The following is a 23510-nucleotide window of genomic DNA, read 5'->3' on the forward strand; positions in this document are numbered from 1 at the left end:
CTCGGCTTGTGCAGTGCTGCGTGTGGGTCTTGGGACATTCAGACTGAATGAAGGCTGGAGGATGGGAATCCTTGTGCCACATAAAGCCATGAAGTGGTAGTTTTAAACCAGAGTGTTAAGAAACAGCAAAAGCCTTGTTTTCACAGAGAGGAAATTAGTGTTCAGTGTTATATCAAAACCTCAAACCAACGACTGCAAAACCTGAGCCCAGCAAAGGAGTGATCCTAAACTTTGCAGGCATGGCAGTTGTACGTGGCCTTGTACTGTTCAAGCTGTCCCACTCAATCAGTCCCAGAATTCTGTATGACGAGCACAGAATTCAAGAGGAGCTTTGTCCTGGGATTTTTTGAGTGATAATTTGTGACTGGGTAATGGAAGGATGTGTGCACCTCTAATACCTGTACCATTTGCTGCACAGGTAGAATGTTTAATTGTGTAAAACAGTAAAGTGATCGGGGAGGTTCTGGTCTGGTACTTACCTTTGGATAAATGAACCTTCTGTGATGGCCAATACATGAAAAGTATTGGAATGAATAGTGTGCATGTATGAATTGACACAAGGTTTGGGCAAGTAGTGGGAGTTGGGGTTCAGTCGGTTGTGCATGTGCTAGTTCAAGGATGCATGAGAAGCTTCTGTAGGTTCTGCATAAGGAGCTGCCACAATTCTTTGATGTCAGAGTGCACATTTGGTACCTGAGGCAGTTCTCCCTGGACGTACTGACTGGTTGGAGCTCACAGCCACAAGTGAGTTTCTGGGTGGGTAGGGATGTCACAAGATTGAGGCAGCTAGCTTCTAGTGGGAACACTGGGCTCTCAGTGCATCCTGAACATGTATTTACTACAGGAGAAGGTTGTAAAGTGGAGAAAGGTGGTAGGAACTCGATTGCTCTTGCTTTTACTTGCATCTTCCACCCCCCCAGCTCTGCCCTCAAGCTGTGGCTCTAGCTTCTGCAGTGCTCTGTGTCAGAGACCCGTTACAGGGCTAAACATGGCCAACAGTTTGCTGGAATTCAGGTGTTGAGAGGAGAGGAAAACCAAAAAAAGTAGTTCAGCTATAGAAGTTGCTAGAGATACATTGCTCTGGAAGTTCTCTAGCATAGCAAAATGAGGGTGAAAACAAACTGGAAACAAGTTACATCTTGTCAGTACATCCCTAGAGCTGCCTCCCTGCCTCTCTCCAGGTGTGTTGTACCTGCACAGCCAAGCGTGATCTGTGCAGGCATTTTGAATGCATTGATGGGATGACTGAGAAGGCTGGCCGCTGTGAATTTAAGTGATGGTACGGCTCGTGCGGAAAAAAATGGGGCTTGTTTTGAGATTGCTGAAAGCAAACTAAGGGAAACCTCTGGTACCTGAAAAATTAACACAAGGTTCATTTATCCTTGAAGTCCATTGTGCACAGGTTGGTAGCTTTCATTTAATGCAGCGCTATCATGAAACCCAGCCTAGAGGACAGAAATAAAATCGTAACACAACTTCAGTGTTGTTTTCTGCTCAACAGTTTAAAGTCCTTGCTAGGTTATGAGAGAATTCAAAAGGAACTGAAGAGATGGAATAAAGTCTAGCGTAGGGAAGCTACGTAGGACAACTGTATCCTGTATTCCACTGCCCCTAGGCTGTTGGAGGCCAGTTTCTTATGTACTGAGACCAGTTTTGCAGCACACGAACCGAATTGCTCTAGGTTGATGCTAAACAGGCAGGGTGCTGTAGGAGTTTCCGTGATGAGCTCCATCCACCAGCACAGCATTCCCAGGGCCAGTCTAGAGCTTCACTAAAGTAAACCCCATCAAAACGTAGAGGAGTTTTGTCTTCAGCACGCTTTCACTCTAGGTCTTCTATTGCACTGACTGCTAATCCAAGCACACTCTTGCCGTGGCGTACTGCAATGAGCAGCTCTGGCAGCGGGTTGGAACGGTTCGTGGGGCTGGGAAGAGGAGCTTCTGACTGTCCCCTTCGCTTCTACAGCTGAAGGGCTGGCTTTAGGCTGGCTTCTCCTATGGACTTGATGTAACTCAAATCTATATGGAGACATGAAAATTTAGCATTGTCATGCTGCAGAGCTTGCACTAGGCAAGGTATCTTCTGTAAATGCAAGGGAGTCCCTTGGTCATTGCTAACTACTAGGTACTCACAAAATAATCCAGACTCGCAAGTTACTCAAAAATGAACAAAACAAAGAAAAAGCATACATTTCAGTCCAAATACAACAAAATAGAGCTGCTGTTAGAAAACATTTTTGGTAGAATAGCATCTCTGAATATTATTTAATTTGTCAAATAAGGTCTTTGCAGCAAACCTCATGCAAAGAAAGGTGTCTTGGCAGAAACCTGTGAAAATGTCATTTTCATTAAAAAGATTGCACACGATTCTTAATGGAATAAATACTTCAAAACAATAAACTTATCCCATGGGATTTATACCAGCCATGGTTTGCAATGGTACTTTAGCAGAGCTAAGATGATAATTTATATCAGATTTTCTATTGAAAATACATTTGATGAACTATCAAAGTGCAGTTTAGATTAATCACTCTCAAGTATATTAATATTTACTACTTATTTTCATGTTCTCTGCTCATGAAAAGTTTACGGCCGCCCCATTTTGGAGAGGAAAGATAGTGATTATATATAATTATGACTTGTTTCCTGTAGGTAATGTTAAAATCTGATCTCTTTGTCTAATATATGAGATGCAAGTATGTTGGTCGATAATGGAGTTAACCTGGATTTGTTCTTGTAGAGGTATCGTCAGACGATGGCCCAGCACATTTCATTCCTGGTGTTGCACTTACTCGAAAGCTTGTGGGCTTTAATAACACTTTTATTTATAAATCCTAACGACTGCAGTTTCATGCTCAACAACATTTACGACATGAATATACATCACAGAAAGTTCTGGTCCAAAGAGGTTCATATAAAAGTGCGCATCAGTTCTCACAGCTTAATATCTCTTTTCAAGTCAGACTATTTGTAAGGTTATTCCAAGGCACAGGAGAGTCATAAAATTTTCTTCTTTCCTTTTTTAAATAGATGAATTTTTCTTCTATGTACAGAAGGTGGAGAAAAGTAATTTCACGAGAGACAAATGTCATCGTAGCTCTTCTTCCTGTGCATGCAATTACCTTCTGTTTCCAAACGAAATGCTTGGTGTGTATAACTGGAGTGACTCGTAGTGCTTTTCTGCAACTGTCTATTCTGTGTGGCCCTCTGTAGAATGCACGCAGCAATGAATCTTGTTGAAAGTGGGCTCGTGCCCCCTTTTAAAGTGACACACAGATGCGCTGGATGTTCTTTACCTTAAAACGTTTTCTTCTTTTTCTTTTGTGAAAAACAATGATGGTTAAGAGCAAGATAAGAGTAGAGAAAAGACAGCAGGCAAAGAATATTAATGGCTTCTTCTGAGAAATAAATAAACAGAAGCTACACTCCTTTTCTTTGTTGGAAGGATCACAGATTGAATAGTCGGCAGGAAAGCCATTATTACTTATCAGCTTGTTGTAAAATTTTATTGAAGGTTTTCCTTTTGAGTCAGAAGTGAAGAATCCAAATCTGGGCTTGGATTTTTCTTCAGTCAGTTTAAATGCGTAGTAACCTCTAATCTTGACTTTATCAATGTAGTATGCTGGGAGGGAAAAAAAAAAAAGAGAAATGAATGATTATCAACGTAAAAAGCATAACCATCAGAAAATATTTACTTACACTTAGTGCTTCCAATAATGCTCAGCTCCAGCTATCTTAATTATAAGACTGTTTCAAAATAAATAAATAAATAAAAGAATTTGGGGTTTTCTGGACCTACTCTGTGAAAGGTGGATTGACAAAGATACTTAGCCCGTATCTTTGAATTCCTGCATTTATTAATGGCACTTTGGAAGGTAAGTGCTTGCCAGCCTCCTTCCCACCCCCTGCATTGAGTTGGGCAGTGGGACCATGCCTGAACCCACCTGCAGTGACCCACAGGGAGCAGCCGCTTGTCTGAGTCCTGAGGGAAACATTCGCACAATTCCTGCCTTATTCCAGACCCAGCTGCTCAGCCCCTCAGTGTACATGGCTGTTATTCTGCTGCACGCAAGCACTGAGTGAAAATACTTTAATAAAATCATAAGTAGCAGTCCTTGGTGAGTAAAGGTCTCTCCAATCCATATGTAAGCAGGGAGCATGACTGGGGATGTGAGCCGGACTCAGCAAGAACATTGTAAAGTGGGGAGACCTTTCTATGAAGTATCTGAAGTATCATGCTATCTGAAAACCAAAGTGGGAACACTATGATGAGTGCCCTTTAAATGACCTTTTCCTTTGGGTAACAGCAGAATAACTTATCGTCCTCTTGTTTGTAATGTGAAGTCAGCACGAAAAGTAAATCAGCAAATACTCATTAGTCCTGTAGTGACTGAGAAAGAGCTAAGTGCTGGAGGGGGAATGCTCTGGTTACTGTTAGTTTCCAGAAGTAATCTAAAGCCATGTTTAGCCATGAGTAATTTGATTTTTTACATAGCTAGCTTCTAGAGATCCTGTATACGCAGGCTGTGTTTGGGGACAGGCACCTCAGCAGAGCTTTTGGACACCCCATGTCCTGATCAGGGAAGTCTTCAGTGACTGCCAGTAGGAAGTAGTGCAGTGTTGTACTGAAAGTCTTATTTTGGGTGTATGGTTCAGTTACTGCCTTTCAGGTAACTTTTAGTGGGTGACTGGGTCCCAGCCTAATGGCTGAGCTCTGCTGTTTCTCATGAAAAGCTGTGCAGAGCTCACTGCTCCTTTTTAATGTCTGGTTGGAGGAGAAGGGTTGGGAGGGATGAGGCCTCCACGGCATTGCTACAAGACAGTAAGCTATTGCTGAAGATCATTGCCTTGGACAAAGAAAGAGTCTTGGGTTTTGTTCTCTACCTCCATAACTATTATTTTTTCTCAAAAGTAAAGAACTAGATTTCTGTAGGTGCAGAGCGAAGAGCAAGTAGTGGAGCAGGAACTGGAACACTCCCTTCAATAGGAGCTCCTTAAAATCTGATGACCTGCCATCTTCCCTCTGTGTCCCCCTCCAGGTCTCATTGGGCCTGTTTCTGCTTTACTGTCCAATGACTCTAGGTAAGCAAGGAGGCTCCTGCCTTTCTCTGTAGAGCAGAAATTAGAGTTGTCTCTTGGTATTTGTTGGTCTGAAATGACATCTTCTATCAAGTTCTTAGACTAGCTACTCTGTTGATGCAGGCCCCTCCCCTTATCCAAGCTGCTTGCACTGCTTGGGGCAAGGCTTAGGTCTATGCCATGAAAACAGCTCTGAGAGGCTTGAATGTATCATATACTTACCTTTTAAAACCTCTTGTACATATTTTCCTAAGTAATAATTCCGAAGTTCATCGTTGTCTAAGGACTGGTCGTCTATTCCATTGGCCGTGATGTAAATATCTATGTCACCGTAGGTTCTTTTAACCCACTTCAGAACCTTGCGCACTCCCCAGGGCACCACTGCCAGGCGGGAAGGGGAGCTCAGGCAGGTGATGTCCTGCAGAAACTGGATGTCACGGTCAAACTCGTACTGGCTCCCGTTCTGGGGCTCGTGAATCACAAATCGTGTGGTGAAATGATTCAGCGCATAGAAGTCAGCTGCACCTTTAACGAGCTTCTTTTCCTCGCTCGTGAAAGATGGCAGAGAAGAGCGCGAGAGGCCTTTTCTGTTTTTAAAGAGAATGTATTCCCTCATCGTAGCTGGATAGTCCCCAGTCTTAAATATGGGGTCGGCAAACCAGCCGATTTCAAACTGAAGGAATCTGTTGGCAGCCTTGGCGTGGGATTCGAAGTAGGGGTTGGCAGGCTCGGCCCAGTCCGAGTGCAGGGACAGGGACACTTTGCCATACTGGAAGGACCGGTACTGCTCATCGTATATTTTCCAGGCCATGGCGTGAGCTATTAATAAGTTGTGCGCAGCCCGGTACGTGTCGCTGCTGCTCCTATTGTAGACATCGCTGAGTCGGTTAGGCTCGTTTATTGTAATCCAAAGTTTCACCAGATCACCCAGCTCCCTAAAACATAAAGCTGCGTAGTCTTGAAAAGCGTAGGCTGTAGAGTGGTTCAGCCACCCTCCCGTCTGCAGCAAAGGGGCCGGCAGGCCCAGGTAGGCGTGCGTTGGGTGGTACAGGGTGACCATAGACTGGACGTTGAGTTTTAGCACCTCGCTGATCACACACCTGTAATACCTCAGCACTTGCCTGTTGACCACTGACAGATCTCCGTTGGGTAAGATTAGTGACCAGTCAAGTGCAAATCTGTAGTGGGTGACTTTCATTTTTTCCAGGAGGTCAAGTTGCTTTTTAATAGTGACGAAATCCGTACACTGTGCTGGCCGGGTTTTTAGCTTCACCCCTTCCACTTTGTGCAGGAGCCCGTCTCCCGTGACGTTCCACAGGTAGAGGTTTGAATCGCAGAACTGGGGCGAGGAAGCCACGGACTCCGCCTGTGGAATCGAAAATAGTGTGTTGAAGTGGGGTCACACCAACCCTGCCACCAGCCTACACTGTATACATTTTCACACAGATAAATCTTTCTCATGGGGTTCACTCTGTGGGCGTGCAAAGAGGGGTTCTCATGGTGCTGACAGGACCACGAGGTGGTTAAGAAGAAGGGATAGAGGATGCAAAAGGTGGACATGGACTGTTTTGGCACTGCTGCTGAGATCAATCTTGTTAAACCATGGTGCAGTGATCCCTGTTCTTACTGGTAGTCCTTCTGCCTGTGTAAATGTCTGACAGAAACAATTTGTAGTGTTTAGTATAAGTTATATCCTTGCTATCTTCTACTAGTTAACAAGATTTTGTGTCACACAATATATTTTTTTACTATTCCAAATTTTAAACATTTTTGTAGGATTTATAATCATACAGTGAAGTTTAAAATACCTAGATTAAATCTGTCCTTTTTTTTTAAGGAAATGGACTTTCCTGTGCTGTGTGTTTACATGGAATGATTAACAAAATGTATAGAAGCTTTACTTTTTTTTTTTTTTTCTTCTATAGTTGTCAGTGAATCTGTTACATTACGAAGTTTTGTTGGTATTTTTTGAAGCTGACATTTTTCATTGGACTACCTTTCTGTACACGATGACAAAGAGCATCTCAACACTGACAACAGATATTGGTCATATTATCTACCAAATTTGAAGCAGAACTAGGTACTTTGGGAAACAGTTTAGAAAAAAAAGATGGTATGATCCGTTTTTAGATGGGAGCAAAAATGATAAAGGCTACATGTGCTGATGTTGGTTATCTTCACCTGTGGCCTAGTCTTTTTAAAGAATGGCTTATTGCCCACTTGTGTAAGTGGCACTTCTGGCCAGGCTCAACCCAGGAATCTGTTCCTGTCTTGTTCAGTAGCTTTAGATGAGGTCTCTATAGCGAAGTTAACTCTCCTTGCACCAGGGTGGCCACGTTGTCCCTGCTCTGTGCCACCCTTTCCCCTGTGCTGCTGTGGGTAACCACATATCCATGCTGTGAACTGCATTGGCAAACTCCCCTGGTTGAAAAACGACCCAGAAACAATCAGTCTGGAGCAATGTCTTGGCCTAAAATTCCCTGATCTGATCTGCAGCTGGGAGCAGGTGAGCAGAGCAAAGGACTGGGGTCTGCTGCTGCCAAGGACACGTGCCCAGCACCCTGTGACTAGCTCACACTAGGAACCCGTCAAACCAATAAAATTGAACCTATACAGTTATGACTAGGCTTAAAAGGTCTGATTGTAATGTGCACTGAGACTCCTGAACCAAAGGTGCTATACTCAGTCTTTTATTCACAAAGTAAAACTCTGAATTGCCCTCCCCGCACCGGTCTTTTCAGTATTTTTACGCTTACCTTAAGAACAGATTCTGTGATACCCCAGGAGAAGTCACAGGAAAACTGAGCTTGCAAACTTGGGGTAGACTCTCTTGGGAAGAAGCCATTTTCTCGTATGATTTGCTTATAATACCGTGCAGATGACTTGGGAATCCTTTCCTTTTTTTCGCTTTTGAAATCTACATAAAACAACCCGCGCCGGATGTTGTAAGCATGTTGCCATTCAAAGCCGTCAAGGAGCGACCAGGCTGTGTAACCGAACACATCTATGTTGTCATATTTAATAGCTGCATAAGAGAAATTAACATTCATTAGCCATATATTTAGGACTCTAACATATATGAGGGATGATTTATGAGAAAGGTCTATTCACTTTGAAAATCTTGAGGGTTTTCTCAGTGCTAAGAGGGTTATTGGCCCATTGTAATTCATTGCAAAACTGTGATAGAAATTGTATAGCCTAGTCCTTACTCAGTAAAAATACAAAACCAAAACCTACCAACCAACCAAAAATCAACCGCCTGTCACTGGTTCTTTAAGAAATTAGTGTTGAATGTTTTGTGTTTTTTTTTTTTTAGCTGCATTTGGTGATTTTTCTGTAACGAATCTTTGCCAATGAAATTAGAGAATTCTGACTAAAAAGTAAGACTAAAAATCACTTGTTTTAGATTGCTTCTTTCTTTGTACTTGTCATGAGGCTAAAGCCTTCTTTTATTGTCCAACCTTTACTTAAAGTATGCCTGCGAGTTCTAACATTCGTGAATGTCTCTTCAGCTTCTAATTGAAAAATTAAATGTGTTGGTATGGACATATGACTTCAGAAGAAGCTGGATGGATCAACCCAGAGATGGAAGTGCTTGGTTTATTCACATGAAATGCATATTTCTTCTTATTGTCTCTATACTTTGTAAAGGATTATGCTCTTATGTCTAGCGTGTGAGGAAGATAACAAAATTAATGCTTTCTCTGATGTGGAACCTGATCACTAGGAAGGATGGTAAAACTTCCAAACCAGCTTCTTGCTGGACACCAAGTAACATCAACATTCATCACGCACTTACACCACATGCCAACTGACAACCTGGAAGAAAAAAGTCCAAATTCCACAATCAGTCCTGTTAATGGCTAATTGCCACCTTTTAGTTAGGAACTAATGCAGGATAACTCCTCACGCTAACTCATAAGGGCTGGAATATCAAGGGCAAAGCAGTGAGCAAACAGGGTTACTGTGGATGTTGACACAGACAAATGGACAGCCATATTTTACCTGTCCACCAAGTAATAAAGATGAAGTATTCCGATGTAAAGCTCTCACCCAACAATATTTTGCCTTATTTTCCCAGGACAGCATTTCAGCTTGCATAATTTTGTATTTCCAGTCAACTTTTTTGCCTTAGTCACAACATGCTGCAACGTCAAAAGAAGATGGTTTTGCACAGTATTTGTATTCAAACAGCAGAGAACAAGGTACCCAGCTGTACTGTCATAGTCCAGCAGTGTATTTTACTGGCTGCTGGTTAAAAAGATCAGAAAGCCCAAGAATTTAGTGTAAGTATATAAGAAACAGATAAGGATGGAGCACTGGCAAAAAGATAAGGGAATTTAATGAAGTAATGCATGTATTTTGAAGAGAAGCAACTTCTAAATATTAGGGTAACCATGGGAGAAGACACAAAAGTCTTTGAGAATATCAAATGCAAAACCTGGAGGCAGAGAATGATGTAGAGAATAAAGAAATAGGCCAGAATGCCCTTGAAAGCAAAGATGAGTACTTCATGTCTGCAATTGGGAAGGTTGAGTCACTGGAAGCAGGCACATAGGGACAGCCTAAGTGACATTTTTGAAAAATTATTTTTTGTAGAAGCACTCTGAATAGATGGAATCTAAATTAAATTCTCTGAGCAAAAGGCACTGCAATAATTGTGATGATGCATGCCTAGATGAGAGATTTGGCTGTTTAAATGGCTAGGACCCCCCCCACACACACACACACTATTTTATGTACATTTTGTGGTAAAAATAATTAATATTTAGATGGATGATAGGTAGAGATCCTGTGGATCACAATGAGAGTATATTTGTAGTGTTCGCAGTGGCAGCAAAAGGAGATGGAAAAACGTGGTGAAGAAATTAAGGAGGGCTACTTGCCTTGCTGAGCTTTACTAATACCTAACCATCCACATAGTGACACCAGAGAGAAAAAGACCAAGTTTTGCATTTAGACAAAGAAGAGATATCTGTTGAATAGACACATAAATCTGTGCATTGCCTGCAAAGAAGCATCTGAACTGGTGTCTGTTGCCTATGCAGAGAATACAGTGTAGAAGGAGAAGACAACAGAAGTCAGGATCTTCACTTGAAATTTGGAGCGTGAAGGAGAAAAGTCCTCCTAAAAACTAAGAGGATAGCCAAGGGGCAAGAACAAGGGGCTGAAGGTAGAAGAGGTCAGGAGTTAATTTGTCACTAGAGTTAACATCCATGGAAGCAGATCTTGAGGCATTTATGTGTCTACTATAGTTGGAGTCTTGGGGTCCTCCTGCAGAAGTGTTGGTTTCAATATTGACAGATTTTTGCATGCCACTAAAAAGCTATAGTTTCAATTAGAATCACGGAATATCCTGAGTTGGAAGGGACCCACAAGTATCATTGAGTCTAGCTCCTGGCTCCACGCAGGACCACCCAAAAAATTAGCCATGAGCCCATTACAATCTGGCCTATATAAATGACATTTTGAAGTTAAAAAGATCTCATTGGTTTTACTGCAAGGAGCACCTTTACGTTATACCTGACTTCTCTGTCAGTAAAAATATGAGAATATATTCCAAATGGTACTCCTGATTAGACAAAGTTTGCTTCACAAAAAAATGCGTTAGTTAAGAGGTAATCCTGTATTTTGAAGCAGAGGTTGAAGTATCATTATACATATAAATGTAGATCACAGTTCTGTGGTTATTGGTTGAACATTGAACCAAGTATTTCAGAAGTTTGGATCCACAGATGTTTTTTACAGGCAGGTCTGCTCTAGAAGATTGAAAAGGCGCATGCTATGGATTTCTTCCACAAGCGTCCAGAAATCTACCTGCTATGCATCTTCAAATCCAGGCCTGCACCTAGGATTCCCTGCTGTGTCAATGCAGTATTTAAAATAGCATAAACTGAATGCTGGAATGTAACCTCCTCAAAATCTGGTAAAGTCAGGCCATACCATATGTATTAGCCTGTGTGAAGTTTACGATTTGTATCAACTTTACATGGACAATCTTCATTAGAAGCTTAATTATGTTTTTTGGTGATACAGGACTTCCTGACTTCCTGACTTCTCACGTTTTCCCTTTTCTGAGGATAAGAAAGGTGTTTCAGGAAGGATCTGAGCCAACCCATGACAACAATATGGCATGTGGTGTATGATGCAGAAGGCATCGCCCTGCTCTAAGGCTCAGTAGGTGTCACTCCCCCAGCACCGAAGCTGAAAAATAGGATGGGGAAAAATAATACTGGTTTTGCAGAGGCTTCAGTTATTAACAGTGTTTATGTTTCATATAATATTAAATCTTTTGCCTTCAGACAGCACACCCTGCACTCTGGCTTTACGAAGGGAAAATACCGAGATTAAAACTGTGTATTTAAAACACATTATCTCTGTTTGCCATTCCGTAATCTTGAGGAATGATTACTGTTTTCCTGCTGATTTACTTTGCATGTTTGGCTCTAGAGTAGAACCTCAGCATGGCGATGACAGCCTGTTGTCACTGCCTCATTTTCCTGCTGTCAAGGTATGTACCCACATGAAGATTTTACAGTTGGGCTGCCATCAGTGAAAAGTGATATGCAATGTATTTGTTTACATTCATTTCTGACTCAGTTTTGTACCCAGATGTTGGACTTTAGCTTCCTGGGACAGAGACTACATTTTTTTTTCTGTTTGTACAACACCTAGCACCAGTGGATCCTGATCCATGACTTGTACTCATGCAGTAGAAAAAAATTAATAATTAACTTAGTCACCATTATGTCTTCTAAAAAAGATTAAATCATTAAAAAGCTAAATGATCTTAGAAATGATATTTAAAAACTCTCCAAAAATCCAACAACTAACTTGCACACAAACCTTGTAAAACCTTATTTATGAAGTTTTTCATCATGTAGATGGCTGTGGTGTCATCGGTTTTCACATGGCTGTCAGTGAACCAGCCATTCTCCGCAATCAAGATCCGAGGACTGTCGTATTCCAGTTTAATCCAGTTCAGTACTTCCCTCAAATTGAGTGACAAGTTTTGTCCCATTTTCGGTAGAGTGTTTGGAGGTTTGAAGTTATTAGGACCAAAGGAAAATGCAAAGAAGTCAGCTGTTCCTTTTATGTACTTTTTTTCATCCTCAGTAAAGCGTGGCAAAAAAGATAATTCATTTTTTCAGTTCTTCTGGATAATCACCATCCCCGTGGATGGGTTTAGCAAACCATCCAAGTACTCTCTCCACAGACTGCTGGCATTTAGAGATGTCCAAAGCATCATCTGATCTGTTGGGTTCGATCCAGTGGGATCCCAAGACTATGGACATCAGCCCCTTCTGATATGGTTCAAAGTGTTTTTTGTAGTTATGCCAAACTTTTGCATGAGCCTGGTAAGAGAAAAATAACATTAAATTATTACTCTTTAATAAATCCCTGCACGTGCAAGCAGCTAGACAACCAGGTAGCTAGATCTGATTTGCTGCAAAATTCTATGGCAATATTGATGAATGGTTAAGGTACAATAACCACACTGCACAGCTGCAGTGGGCAATAACTGTTATAATGCAAGGTCCTCAGATGATTGTAATGCTCAACATCTCCTGTGTGCTGTTCCTGTGACACATTAGGCTTGTGGCTTTTTGCCTTTTAACATGGATCTGAAGGTTGCAAGATGTCCCAGCAGGTATGTGCTCTTCCAGACACTTTGGGGCTAAACTGCTGTTGACAGTGGGATTTGAACTCAGAGAACAGAGTCCCAGATAGTTCTTTCTTTGTAAAGCAGTGATTGCTGACACGGTTAAAATTTTAAACTGTTTTTCCAATTTTTACATAAATGATAAACCTCAAATTATGTTTCCTTTGTCAACGTTGGCTCTGTGCTATTGATTGGTCTGTACTATGGGGGCAACCTGGATTTACTCTGATGAAACCACACCCACCCCATATTGTTGTTCTTGCCATTTACTTCCAGTGGTTTGAATTTGGACTAATCATACAAGTGCTCAACTTTTAAGTATTTGCACAGACTCTAAGTATGAAATCTAGAGAAAGGTGCAAGCTGCAGCTGCAAGTTTGAAACAAAATGTAAAGTTTTATAGTTCTGTGTGAGAATTTTGATCCAGGCTTTTAGTTCATTTCTTTGAAGATATAACGTGATAATTTTCCTGACAGTACATGAAACAGAGCAAAATATTCATTTTAAGTATTCATTCTGAGAGCAGTACCACTTTCATTTGAAAAGAAAATCTGTCAGCCTCATCTCCTAAATTTTATTGATTATGACATGATTCAGTACTCATGATAGGCCAAATACGGACTTCTCTAGGATAGACAGAAGTTTTGCTAAGAGTGTTAGTGGCAATGAAAGCATGCCTTGTATCACATCTTAATTAAATTTTTCTGATCTTCATCACGTTTTATAAGGCTTAACATTGTCACACACCAGAATTACCTTCAAATGTCACATTGTTAATTGCTTAAATAAGAGATCACTGCAGTCAAGCTTTCTATGGCCTATGCATTAAAAGGAATATATGGGAGATTTAGGAACCACTAGCATTGTCCTGAGTCCTATAGGAAAACAGGATTGTTAGGGTGTCAGAGAAGGATGGCTCTGGATTAGGGTGAAGGAGGAGGATGTGACAGAGGAGAGGAGCTGACCTCTCTCCAGCTGATGAGTTGTTAAATAACTCAAGGTTTACATTGCTCCTGAAGTGTGGCTCTATATGCTAAGCTGGAAAGAAAATAACTGTTTGCACCCAGAAAAAACATCAAGAAGCATTGTGAAACACTTAGAGTGCTGAGTTAGACTGTCATCATTACCAAACCAAACAGCGTCGCTTACATTTGACAAAAATTTCAGTTAATTTATCTAGAAATGCACAGCCTTGACAGCTTAAAAAAACCCCGAACCAACAAATGGCCTGGTGTCAGGTAGATATTTAGCTAAGCTCAGGACTACTGCAGAAGTACCGTTTGTGAAATTTTGTGTATCGGTTGTTTATGGTTTCTAAGGTCATGCTCGTAACATTCGTTCAAGGTCTGTCTTTGAAAGTACTGATAAAGCAACATTAACCTTTGAGATTCAGGCTAAAGGGAAATCAGCAAAGTTGTACTCAGGAGACGAACTGCAAGATACAGTTATGATATTATAAAAGGGATTTCTTACTGGTCTTGTCAGAAAATGTATGTGGCCAGTGCCATCCTCTCCCTGTCCTCTCCAGAAGGTCCCTTCAGCCCCAGGTGGCCAGGCTTGTTTTGGTGTTAGCCTGCACAGGCATCTGCCCCAAGGGATTTCTCACATGGTTAATATATATTTTTTTCCCAGACACAGCCTACTAACACCACTGTTCAATGAAAGGTGTATATTTGCATTGGCTTAACAAGAAAACCCCTGCTGAAATCAACTGTGTTATTCACAGGGCCAAGTAGCATGACAGTGGCATCAGGTAAATCGTAGCAATTCCATATTTCTAAATGAGGTGGAGAAAGAAGTCTTTGCCAAAAAACCAACTAATTAGCATGCATGACCGACAAAACAACCGGGGAGAACTCATTATATTCATACACAATTTCAGGAGGTTGATTAGAAGAAAGTAAAGTTACTACTAAAGCATTGCCTACGCCTATGAAAACAGCCACAGGTACAATTGTACAGGAGCAGACGTCTAGTACAAATACAAATACGTACATTTAGGGTAAGTCAAGATAGGATTTTCACAGCACAAATTCATGCTTCCTAGTTCCAAAGGTTATATCTATTCAAAAACAATTGTGGCTGGTCTATATTAAGGTCTTTACAGATGTAGCAGAGGCAATAGCATCTGCTTGTGAACATTTCTGTTTTTAGTTAATTGTCTGTAAGGCAGCTTAGCACCCTCAGATGAAGGGTGTTCTCTAAACACACTATTATTGATGGAACCAACCGATTGTTAGCATTTGTTCTGTAAGACAGCATGAAATAAACATCATTTTAAAAGCTCTATCTTATATATATATATTACAGCCGTTATAATGGCTATTTTGAGAAAATCTTGACTATTTTTTTTTCTTTTTCTTTTTTCCCCCCCCCCTTTCAGTTACAGTTTAATCTCTAATCTTTCACTTTCCTTGTTAGATCAAGGACAAATGTCAAGGCTAAGTACACAGTGAAAGCAGGATCGATATTGCGTATTTATTCTAGATATGCATGACATTAATTTCAGCATATTGTCCTGGTATTAGTATAGCAATTATTCCATAGACTTGAAAGGCACAGCGAGTGCTATGTCAGTTAGCATTAACCCTGTAAAAAGGCTAAACAGAATGAGTTGATTTAATAAAATAAAGACAACTGTGTTGTTCTCCCCTCTTCTTGAAATATTCTCATAGTGCTTCAAACTCTGACCCTGTAAATTATGTTGTATGTAGACAAAAAGCCTATTCTTGAAAGACTGACACTTTCAAGCTCATAAGGTTTATTAAAGTAAAGTGGTTTTCCCTGAATGCCTCAGCAATGAGCACACAAAACAAAGCCAGGTGTATACGGAGTTATTTCAGAGTGCTAGAGAGCAAGAACATTTAGAATTAGAATTTAAAAAATCCTAATAAAATGATTCTCACTTTGTGTTGTTTGTTTTTTCAAACCACGAGGAGCTAGAATAGAGAATTTGATGATGATGGTGTAAAAATCACTTTAGAAGAAGAACAGGTGTGTGGGGCTTATTTGGAGAGTTTATTTCAGTTCAAGGCACTTCTGGTCTGTGGTAAAGATGACATGTGGTCAGTAGAGCTAAAACTTTTTTTTTCTTTTTTTTTTGGCAAACTGACTCTGAAGCTGAATCCTTGTGAAGAAAAAAAGGCTCTTGACATGCAGGCGACTAAGTTTCTGAAAGAGTGGTTTGAAGGACTGAGGTTTTACTATCAAATTTGTTGTATGCTATCCATCTTGCATTTGGCTTGCATCTTTCCTGATGATTTCCAAGAAGTGTAAGAAAGCTAGACTGAAAATAACTAATTGTATAAAAAGGTGTGAATCAGTTCTGATTCAAAACTTGCAAAATGCTGTCATCACTGATGATGGCCACTGTTTGAAAAATCCTCTGGCAAAGATATTTACAAGCATAGACAAATCCGCTGTCTGTCCTAGAGCTATACTTGATGGAGACCAATTTCCCTCCTCCAGTAAGAAATACGGCACTGGTGTAGCTCCATCTTTCTAGATCCTGAGGAGAGGAGGACCGTTTGCAGAAAGGGAAGAAAGTGTCTGGGTGGACTTAGAGATAAAAATGATTCCCCATTCATTTGGTAGATTTTTTTTTTTAAGAGAATGAATATGGTACTTCTTTGGGAAAAGCTCATCCAAACATCCCAAAGATGATGGTGTCGATGAAGAGATCCTGGCATAGAGACTGCTACCAAAAAGCAGGGAGTAACACAGCTGGGCTCAGAGATGAACCTGATCTGTAACAGATCTATATGGAGACATCATATTTGAAAGGGAATGTGTTGCCTTTTCCCAGTATATGTCATGAAACCAAGCCCATGAAAATAAAATAAAAAATTGTAGGGAGATTTCTGTATTCTGATAGTTTTCTCCTGGGGTTTTCTGCAAGATGGAAGGAAATGGGGAGTGTGAATGGTCTTTAACAGAAAACAAACAAACAAACAAACAAAAAAGCAAGCCTGTATCTGCCTGTTACTTAGCAAAGGCAGAAGTGCCTGGAGGGCACCAGTACAGAGGACGAAAAGGCAGCCTGGTCTGTAGTTTGTGATATTTACAAACCTCAGTCTAAGTAATATATAGAAAGAACATAACTAGATCCAGAGTTAGTGGTGATGATAGATCAGGTAAATATCTGATTTAGCTCCAGTCACAATGATTCACCTGCTTTATACTTTCCTGCTTCTTGTCCAATTTAGTTACTATTAAATCAAAGAAATCCATGTAATTTTTCTGTGTGCAATTTTTTTCTTCTCTATCTCAGTATGACAGCTGCCTCAGAAACAAGCTCACAGTTTCTGTGTCTTCTTTGATGTGTCTTTCAAGTGTCACATGGCAAGTCACATCTTATTAATTGCTTTGCAATGTTGCTTTGGTAAAGTGCAGTCTGCTTTAATGAATAAAGGAGGTACAGATTGACTGTCACTCTCCATATGGTATAAGATTTCATGTGTTCCAAATATTAGTGATAATGATCATCCAACCGAATAGAGTTTCACCTACGTTAACACCTTAGCAATTCATAAGCTTCAAACTTCAGATTTCCTATTCATTTCCAGGCAAGTAGTATCAGGTCCTTCAAAATGGTTGGCAGCCATTATGACCCTCTGTGTATATCATACGTAGCAACATGCAATGTGTATTTTAAATTGAAATGTTGTTCTGCTATATATTGTTTTCCCTGTGTGGCGTTCCTAAGCACCCTGCTTAGCAGCCTTTGCCTCTCCGTTCAGTAGTCCTCTTTATTTATGTAAAAGGCAAGACTGTCTCTTGCCTTTAGATGTAGATGCATCTGGGGTATTGCCTTAGAGGGATGCAAGCAGGAAAGAAGGAAAGCACATGTGTTAGCTGATACATAATACTTCGTGCTAATAACAGTATATGTCTCTTGAGTCTGATGAAGATAGGTAAGCCCTCCTTCTGTTGAAAATCCTTAATAAGATAATTATCAACCTAATGGCCTACCAGAATTCATTCACGGAAGCAGACTGTTATTTTATTGGTTTTAAATTGTGTGGACTTCTTCCTTTTGCCACCCAATTATTTGAGTTTTGAGCTGTTGGGTTTCTTTAATCTACTAAAATTGTCAGTTAAGAATTAAGAGAAAAATTCTTCAGCCCTCTTCTAGAGACACAAAAATCTTCATTGACTTTCAAACTGTTCTTACAACAAAACAATCCAAAGTCCAGAAAAGCTGCAGTTTATGATCTGTTATATTGTTTTTGTGATTCTCTGAAACCTAGCTTCAGTTTATAATGGATATACCATATAAAAGCACTCCCTTATGCAACTGGTAGTTTGTTCTCACAACACTGCAATTGCAACAGTGCACTGGCAAATTAAACTAAAAGTAGGACTAACGAGAGAGACCCATCTATGGTTTATCTAAAGATACTCCGTATATTTCTATAAAAAGGCTTTAGAATGATTATTCAGCTGTTTGCTAAGTAACAGAGTGATGGTCAGATTAGTTTAGTTTCTCTTGAGCATTACAGATCTGGTTTTCCTGCTCAGTATATTTAATAGGCGGACCTGGTAATGTACCTAGGATGGGATAAGAATATTGTCTTTCAACAGGCTGTCCAAAAAGGAAGCCTTTCATATGGACAAGAACTTGGCTCTTCCTAAAGCCACTGACATAAATGGGAATTTTTACAACAAAATTGACTCATGTAGACAGGCTCCTCAAGAGCTTCAATTCCATCTCCAACCCCAAAACATCATGCTCCAGTTTCTCAAATGCATTACTACAAAGTTAAGATACTTTGTAATGAAGACCTAAAATCTGCAGGAATTTTACAGCGTCACAGGAGAAAATTGCTAGTACATCAGGCAATTTTCATGGTGCTGTGAGAAAGATACCACATGAAAATAACTTCTGCCCAGTAACAACAACAATAACTGTTAATGGATTGTGTGTTGCTGAAAAATCTCATTAAACCTTTCATTTAAGTAATTTGTTTTATACTTGGATGCACAGATTTTAAGGCTAGAATGAACTATTAGATAAAGACTGAGTTAAATAATACTATACAAGGAAATTAATTAATTTGAATATCAGACCCAGCTGCGCTTGACTTCCTGACACACCTAGTTGATTCTTCAGCAGAGGTATTGCTCTCTGTGCTGTGTGCTGCTTACATGGATTTTAGAGTGGGAAAATTTAGAAATTGCCTAGTGGATAACCCAATTTTGATTGTGCCACTCAGAAACTCAGGCAAGCAATACCACAAACTTGTGTTGTGTCTTTTACGTGTATTGTATCATATATAACACTTGAGAATGAAAAATCTCTATAGAGAATCTCTATAAAATCTCTATCACAAATCTCTATAGTTAGATTATTTTTGTGCTGTCTGAAATCAGTAACTCTAGATACTGAATGACTTTTTTTTTTTTTTTGTATAAATCTTCTACTGACTGCAGAGTGAGTTTTCTGAAAAGAATGTTCTCCAGGTTGAGGCCTGGAAACTAATACATGAAATAGAAGTTGCAGAATGTTTTAACTGCTCTGGTAGTTAATATTTCCCAACATAAATATTTCTTTCTGTATGACAAATATATTCAGATGTATTTCTTAATTATATTTATAATGCAGGGTATGTAGTACAAAAAGTCTCTTTGTGACAGCTAGGAATTGTTCGAGCAGGGGGCATTATACTAGCTTCTCTATCAAACAGACAGGACCATGACTTGCTCTTTATAGTACTTTGAGCACTACAGATAAAAAAAGCTATATTTATATTGTTAATTATCTTAAACTGCTGTTATTGGAAATTGTTTTAAATAATAGCATGAGAAAATAAGAATATATATTCTTATGCATACAGACAAGCTACACTGTAGAATGAAATTCATAATCTATCAGAGATGCTGCGAACTCCGTAAAGCACCAGCATGAATGTCTCCACATCTTTCCTTAAAGATACGACCCACTTCAGACTTCTCTTTTTGTCCTTTCCAAAGAAAAAATACCATGAACTTAGGACCCAGTACTGCAGCTGCTGAAGCTATTGATCATGGGATCAAGCCTTTCAGATGTGTAATTCTGTAGAAGATAGCCAATACATAAAATAGCACCAACATAAAAATTAAAATGCTGAAAATGCTACAGAAATAATGTAATTTTGAAACTCTTAAATACTAAAGGGGACATTTGTTTTCTTCTCAAACCAAGAACTGATGACCTTGCTAATTCAGTGATAAACATTTTGCAGTATGATCTTACTAAGCCAGAAGTAATCATACTTATATATACACATCTTCTACTGCTAGTAAAACTGATCCAATACGCAAATAGAACTAAATCTCTGTATAAACTAATGGAACGGTCATTTTAGTGTAGCTGAATGACTGAACAGTCATTTCAGTGTAACTAAATAAAAAGAAAAAAGAAGGAAAACCATGGTCTTTAATAGACAGATGTAGGCAAAAAGAAATTTAAATAGATTAATAAACAAGCACCTTAAAACAAATAATTACTGCGTCAGCTGTTGTGACTACAACAATGAAATCAATTTGAGATTTTGAAAAAAAACAACTGCCTTAGCTAAGGGTTATTTCTTGATGTTTTCACATTCTTTGATTATTTTTTTAACATTGATTACATGATTGATTCCTCCCATTATTTCCTATGACAGTGCAAGATCAGTTAATAAAACCTTACTATACTGTACCTTGATCAGATTGTGTCCTACAGTGTAGACGGTGGTTATTTTCCCTTTCTCTCCAGGAGCATGAATACCTGTGCCATACCCATGCCAAGCAACTAAGTAAGGATTATGGATGGTAATCCAATACTTAACACGATCCCCAAAGGTCTGGAAGCAAAAGGTGGCATAGTCGTTGAATATATCAATTACTGATTCATTTTTCCATCCCCCATATTGTTCTTGCAGTGTCAAGGGCAGGTCCCAGTGGTACAGGGTAACCACAGGGTCAATATTTCTGTAGACTAGAGAGTCAATAAGGGTGTTATAGTACTGGAGTCCTTTTTCGTTGGGAGCTGCTACCACCCCAGTGGGAAAAAGCCTCGACCACGAAATTGAAAACTGGTAAAAGGTAACTCCCAAAAAATCCAGAGCTGACAGATCTTTGTCCAGCAAGTTGTAACTGTCACTGGAAACGTCCGTGCTGTCAGCATCTCTGAACTCCGTGTGGATGAAGCGGTCCCAGATGGAGGATCCTTTCCCGTCCTTCCTCCAGCTGCCTTCCACCTGGAACGCCCCTGTCCCTACGCCCCAGAGAAACTCTTTGGGGAAAGTGTCATACAAAAACATCTGTGTTTCACTCACGGGACTGGAGTTAGGGTCCTTTTTCCACACAGATCTTCCCTCTCCGGCAAGCCCAGCGACTATCCTTACGAAAACTAATGTCCAAAAAGCAACAAGTCTCTTCAGCCGTCGGCCACACATTATGCCGTTTTATAACGCCAGTGTTAAAAGTCAGATTTCCTTTACTGCCGCTGAAAAAAATCCATTCATTCCCTGGAGTCCCTGCTGTGCAGACTGTCTTCATTTGCCACTAACTGCTGGAGTGTCTTATCAAAGCTTCACTAAAAGCTTGCGATCGTAAAAGCCCTGTCAATGATTAGCCTGAACTGTGAGACCTGGAGTGGGTCAGAGAACAGCGTAATTTTTAGGGAGGTGGCCTCTGTATGATCACCGAGACACCTAGGCTGAGTTCTTTCTGCAGGAAAACATGTTACCTGAGCAATACGAAACGCTCGGTCACTCGATGAGAGCATATAGGTGACAGAGAGTGCTCAGAAGCTATCCCATTCTTTGTTCCTCGTGCAGCTGTTTCAAGGAGAAGAAATAGAATTCAGACTACAGTCTCCATTTAAAAGGCAATTTATCAATTTTTAATGAATCACTTGTTAAATAAAAAGAGCATGCCAGAAGGGTTTGGGGTCTTTTCCCAGAGTTTAACTTTACCTATGTGAAATTTAACATACAACATTAGGATACAGTTTATTACTAGAACCAAGACAGACTCAATAAAAACAAACCAAACTCCATTTTTCCCCTCTCTGGACCATATTAATTTCTCTCTGAAGTTTTTTCTTTGGGTACAAATCTCCACATATTTACCAATATCTTGTGAATATTTTCTCATATCATCCACTCAGAGAAAAGACCGAGCTTGCTCCTTTTCTGGGGAGACCCCTGAGTGCTATTTGTCTCTCCCCACAGCATGGCAACTTAATGAAGATTACAACACTTAGACATATGCACATCCCACTGACTATGTATAAACACAAAGCAGGTCAATATTTCTTCCAAATACATGCACCCTTATAAAAGTCCTCTGTGCAGCTCTATGCACAGCAGCAGTACAAAATTAACAAGGTCTGTTCTAGTCCTTAAGCAATTTCCCTTAATTTCTTTAAATAAGAATAATTAGCAAAGATAATTAGGCTTGAGAGATGCTATTTTGGTATTGATTAATTTAACAATCTCGGTATATGCAGCTGGGTTATCAGTACAGTGAATATCTTACAGAGCAGCTAGACAATATTTTATAATCTCATCTTTTAACATATTTCAAATTACAGCAAAACTACATGTGTCAAGACATGGTAAATTTACTAAATACAGTAAGGCTGATGCCTGCTATTTTTGCTTTTCTTCAGGCACAGTAATATAAAATGTATTCACACTTAGATCACAGCTGCTCAAGAGCAATATGAGGCATCTTTACATGCAAGACAGTTATACACTGAAACCTGAGCATGGGAACAACTTACCACGTAAATATAGCACCGTGTTTGGATGAATTAGTCCTGCTGACATGTAGGAGATGAAAGTCCAGATGGACTGCTGGGCTACTACTGCTTTATTGTTCCAGCTACCTCTGAGAGCATGTTTGCAAGCAGCCTGGGTGTCTTTGGCCAGCATTGCATAATGCCATTCAGACGTACCTTGAGTTTAACAATTAAGCTGATTAAGACAATGGAAGATGGAAGACATATTATATTTGTTTTAAGATAAACAACAGAACATCTACCTTGACGCGTGTTTGTAAACATTTCTCTGCAGTGCCTGTACAAGAAACAGTTTCATCATAGATGTTGAAGAAAGCTCCCACCGACATCTTCTGCACTGCAGATCTCTACTGGCTGGGCTCTACTGTATTGTATGTTGTGAAACAGAACTGCAACACAAGTCTTTGTAGATGCTGCTATATCACTAAGGTAGTTTGTTACCACGATTACTGGATGTTTGAGTTCAAAACGCCCATAGCAGCTCTGTAACACTGTGGCTTTTTATTGGTGAGGTAAAACCATCAGGCTTCTCCCCAGCAACTAGAGCAGAGTTAGCACAACCTGCATCTTATTGCAGACAATGGGGTGCATATACACGAGATGTGAAAGGTGCAGCAGAGACTTGTGCTCCCAGATGCTTAATCTGGACAAAGTCACGAACTGGATTTCTTTCCTTATTATTGATATGACTCGGAGCATGCCCTAATCAAGGTTTGGAAATGTTTTTCACTACAAGACTGCAAATCTAGTTTCTTACTGCTTTGTCACTTCAACTGTTCAGTCTATAATGTAACTTCATAAAGTTAAAGAGGAAGCAATTAAACTGATGAGAATCATCTAGTGACTTGAATTTGGAAGGGGGTTATGATTAGCTAGCTGAGCAGAGATGGGGAAAGGAAATACGTGACTGTTAATTTAGAAAACAATTAACACAGGCTAGTGAGATGTGATCAGGGACTGTTGAGAAGCGAGATTGCGGAGGGAGGGGAAGAGAAGA

At 39.9% G+C, this 23510-nt stretch overlaps 1 protein-coding gene across 1 annotated transcript; it reads right to left on the reverse strand.

Moving 5' to 3' along the window:
• Positions 1-19: 19 nt before the first annotated feature.
• KLB (klotho beta) lies at positions 20-22793 on the reverse strand. Its single transcript, XM_040556080.1, is given in 8 exon segments — positions 20-3621; positions 5301-6444; positions 7835-8103; positions 11925-12219; positions 12221-12433; positions 20424-21164; positions 21166-21545; positions 22496-22793. Coding segments are annotated over 7 exon segments (3123 nt in total). The 5' UTR covers positions 21265-21545; positions 22496-22793; the 3' UTR covers positions 20-3259.
• Positions 22794-23510: the final 717 nt, after the last annotated feature.

Source organism: Cygnus olor, chromosome 4 (genome assembly GCF_009769625.2).
Source record: "Cygnus olor isolate bCygOlo1 chromosome 4, bCygOlo1.pri.v2, whole genome shotgun sequence".
Taxonomy (NCBI): domain Eukaryota; kingdom Metazoa; phylum Chordata; class Aves; order Anseriformes; family Anatidae; genus Cygnus; species Cygnus olor.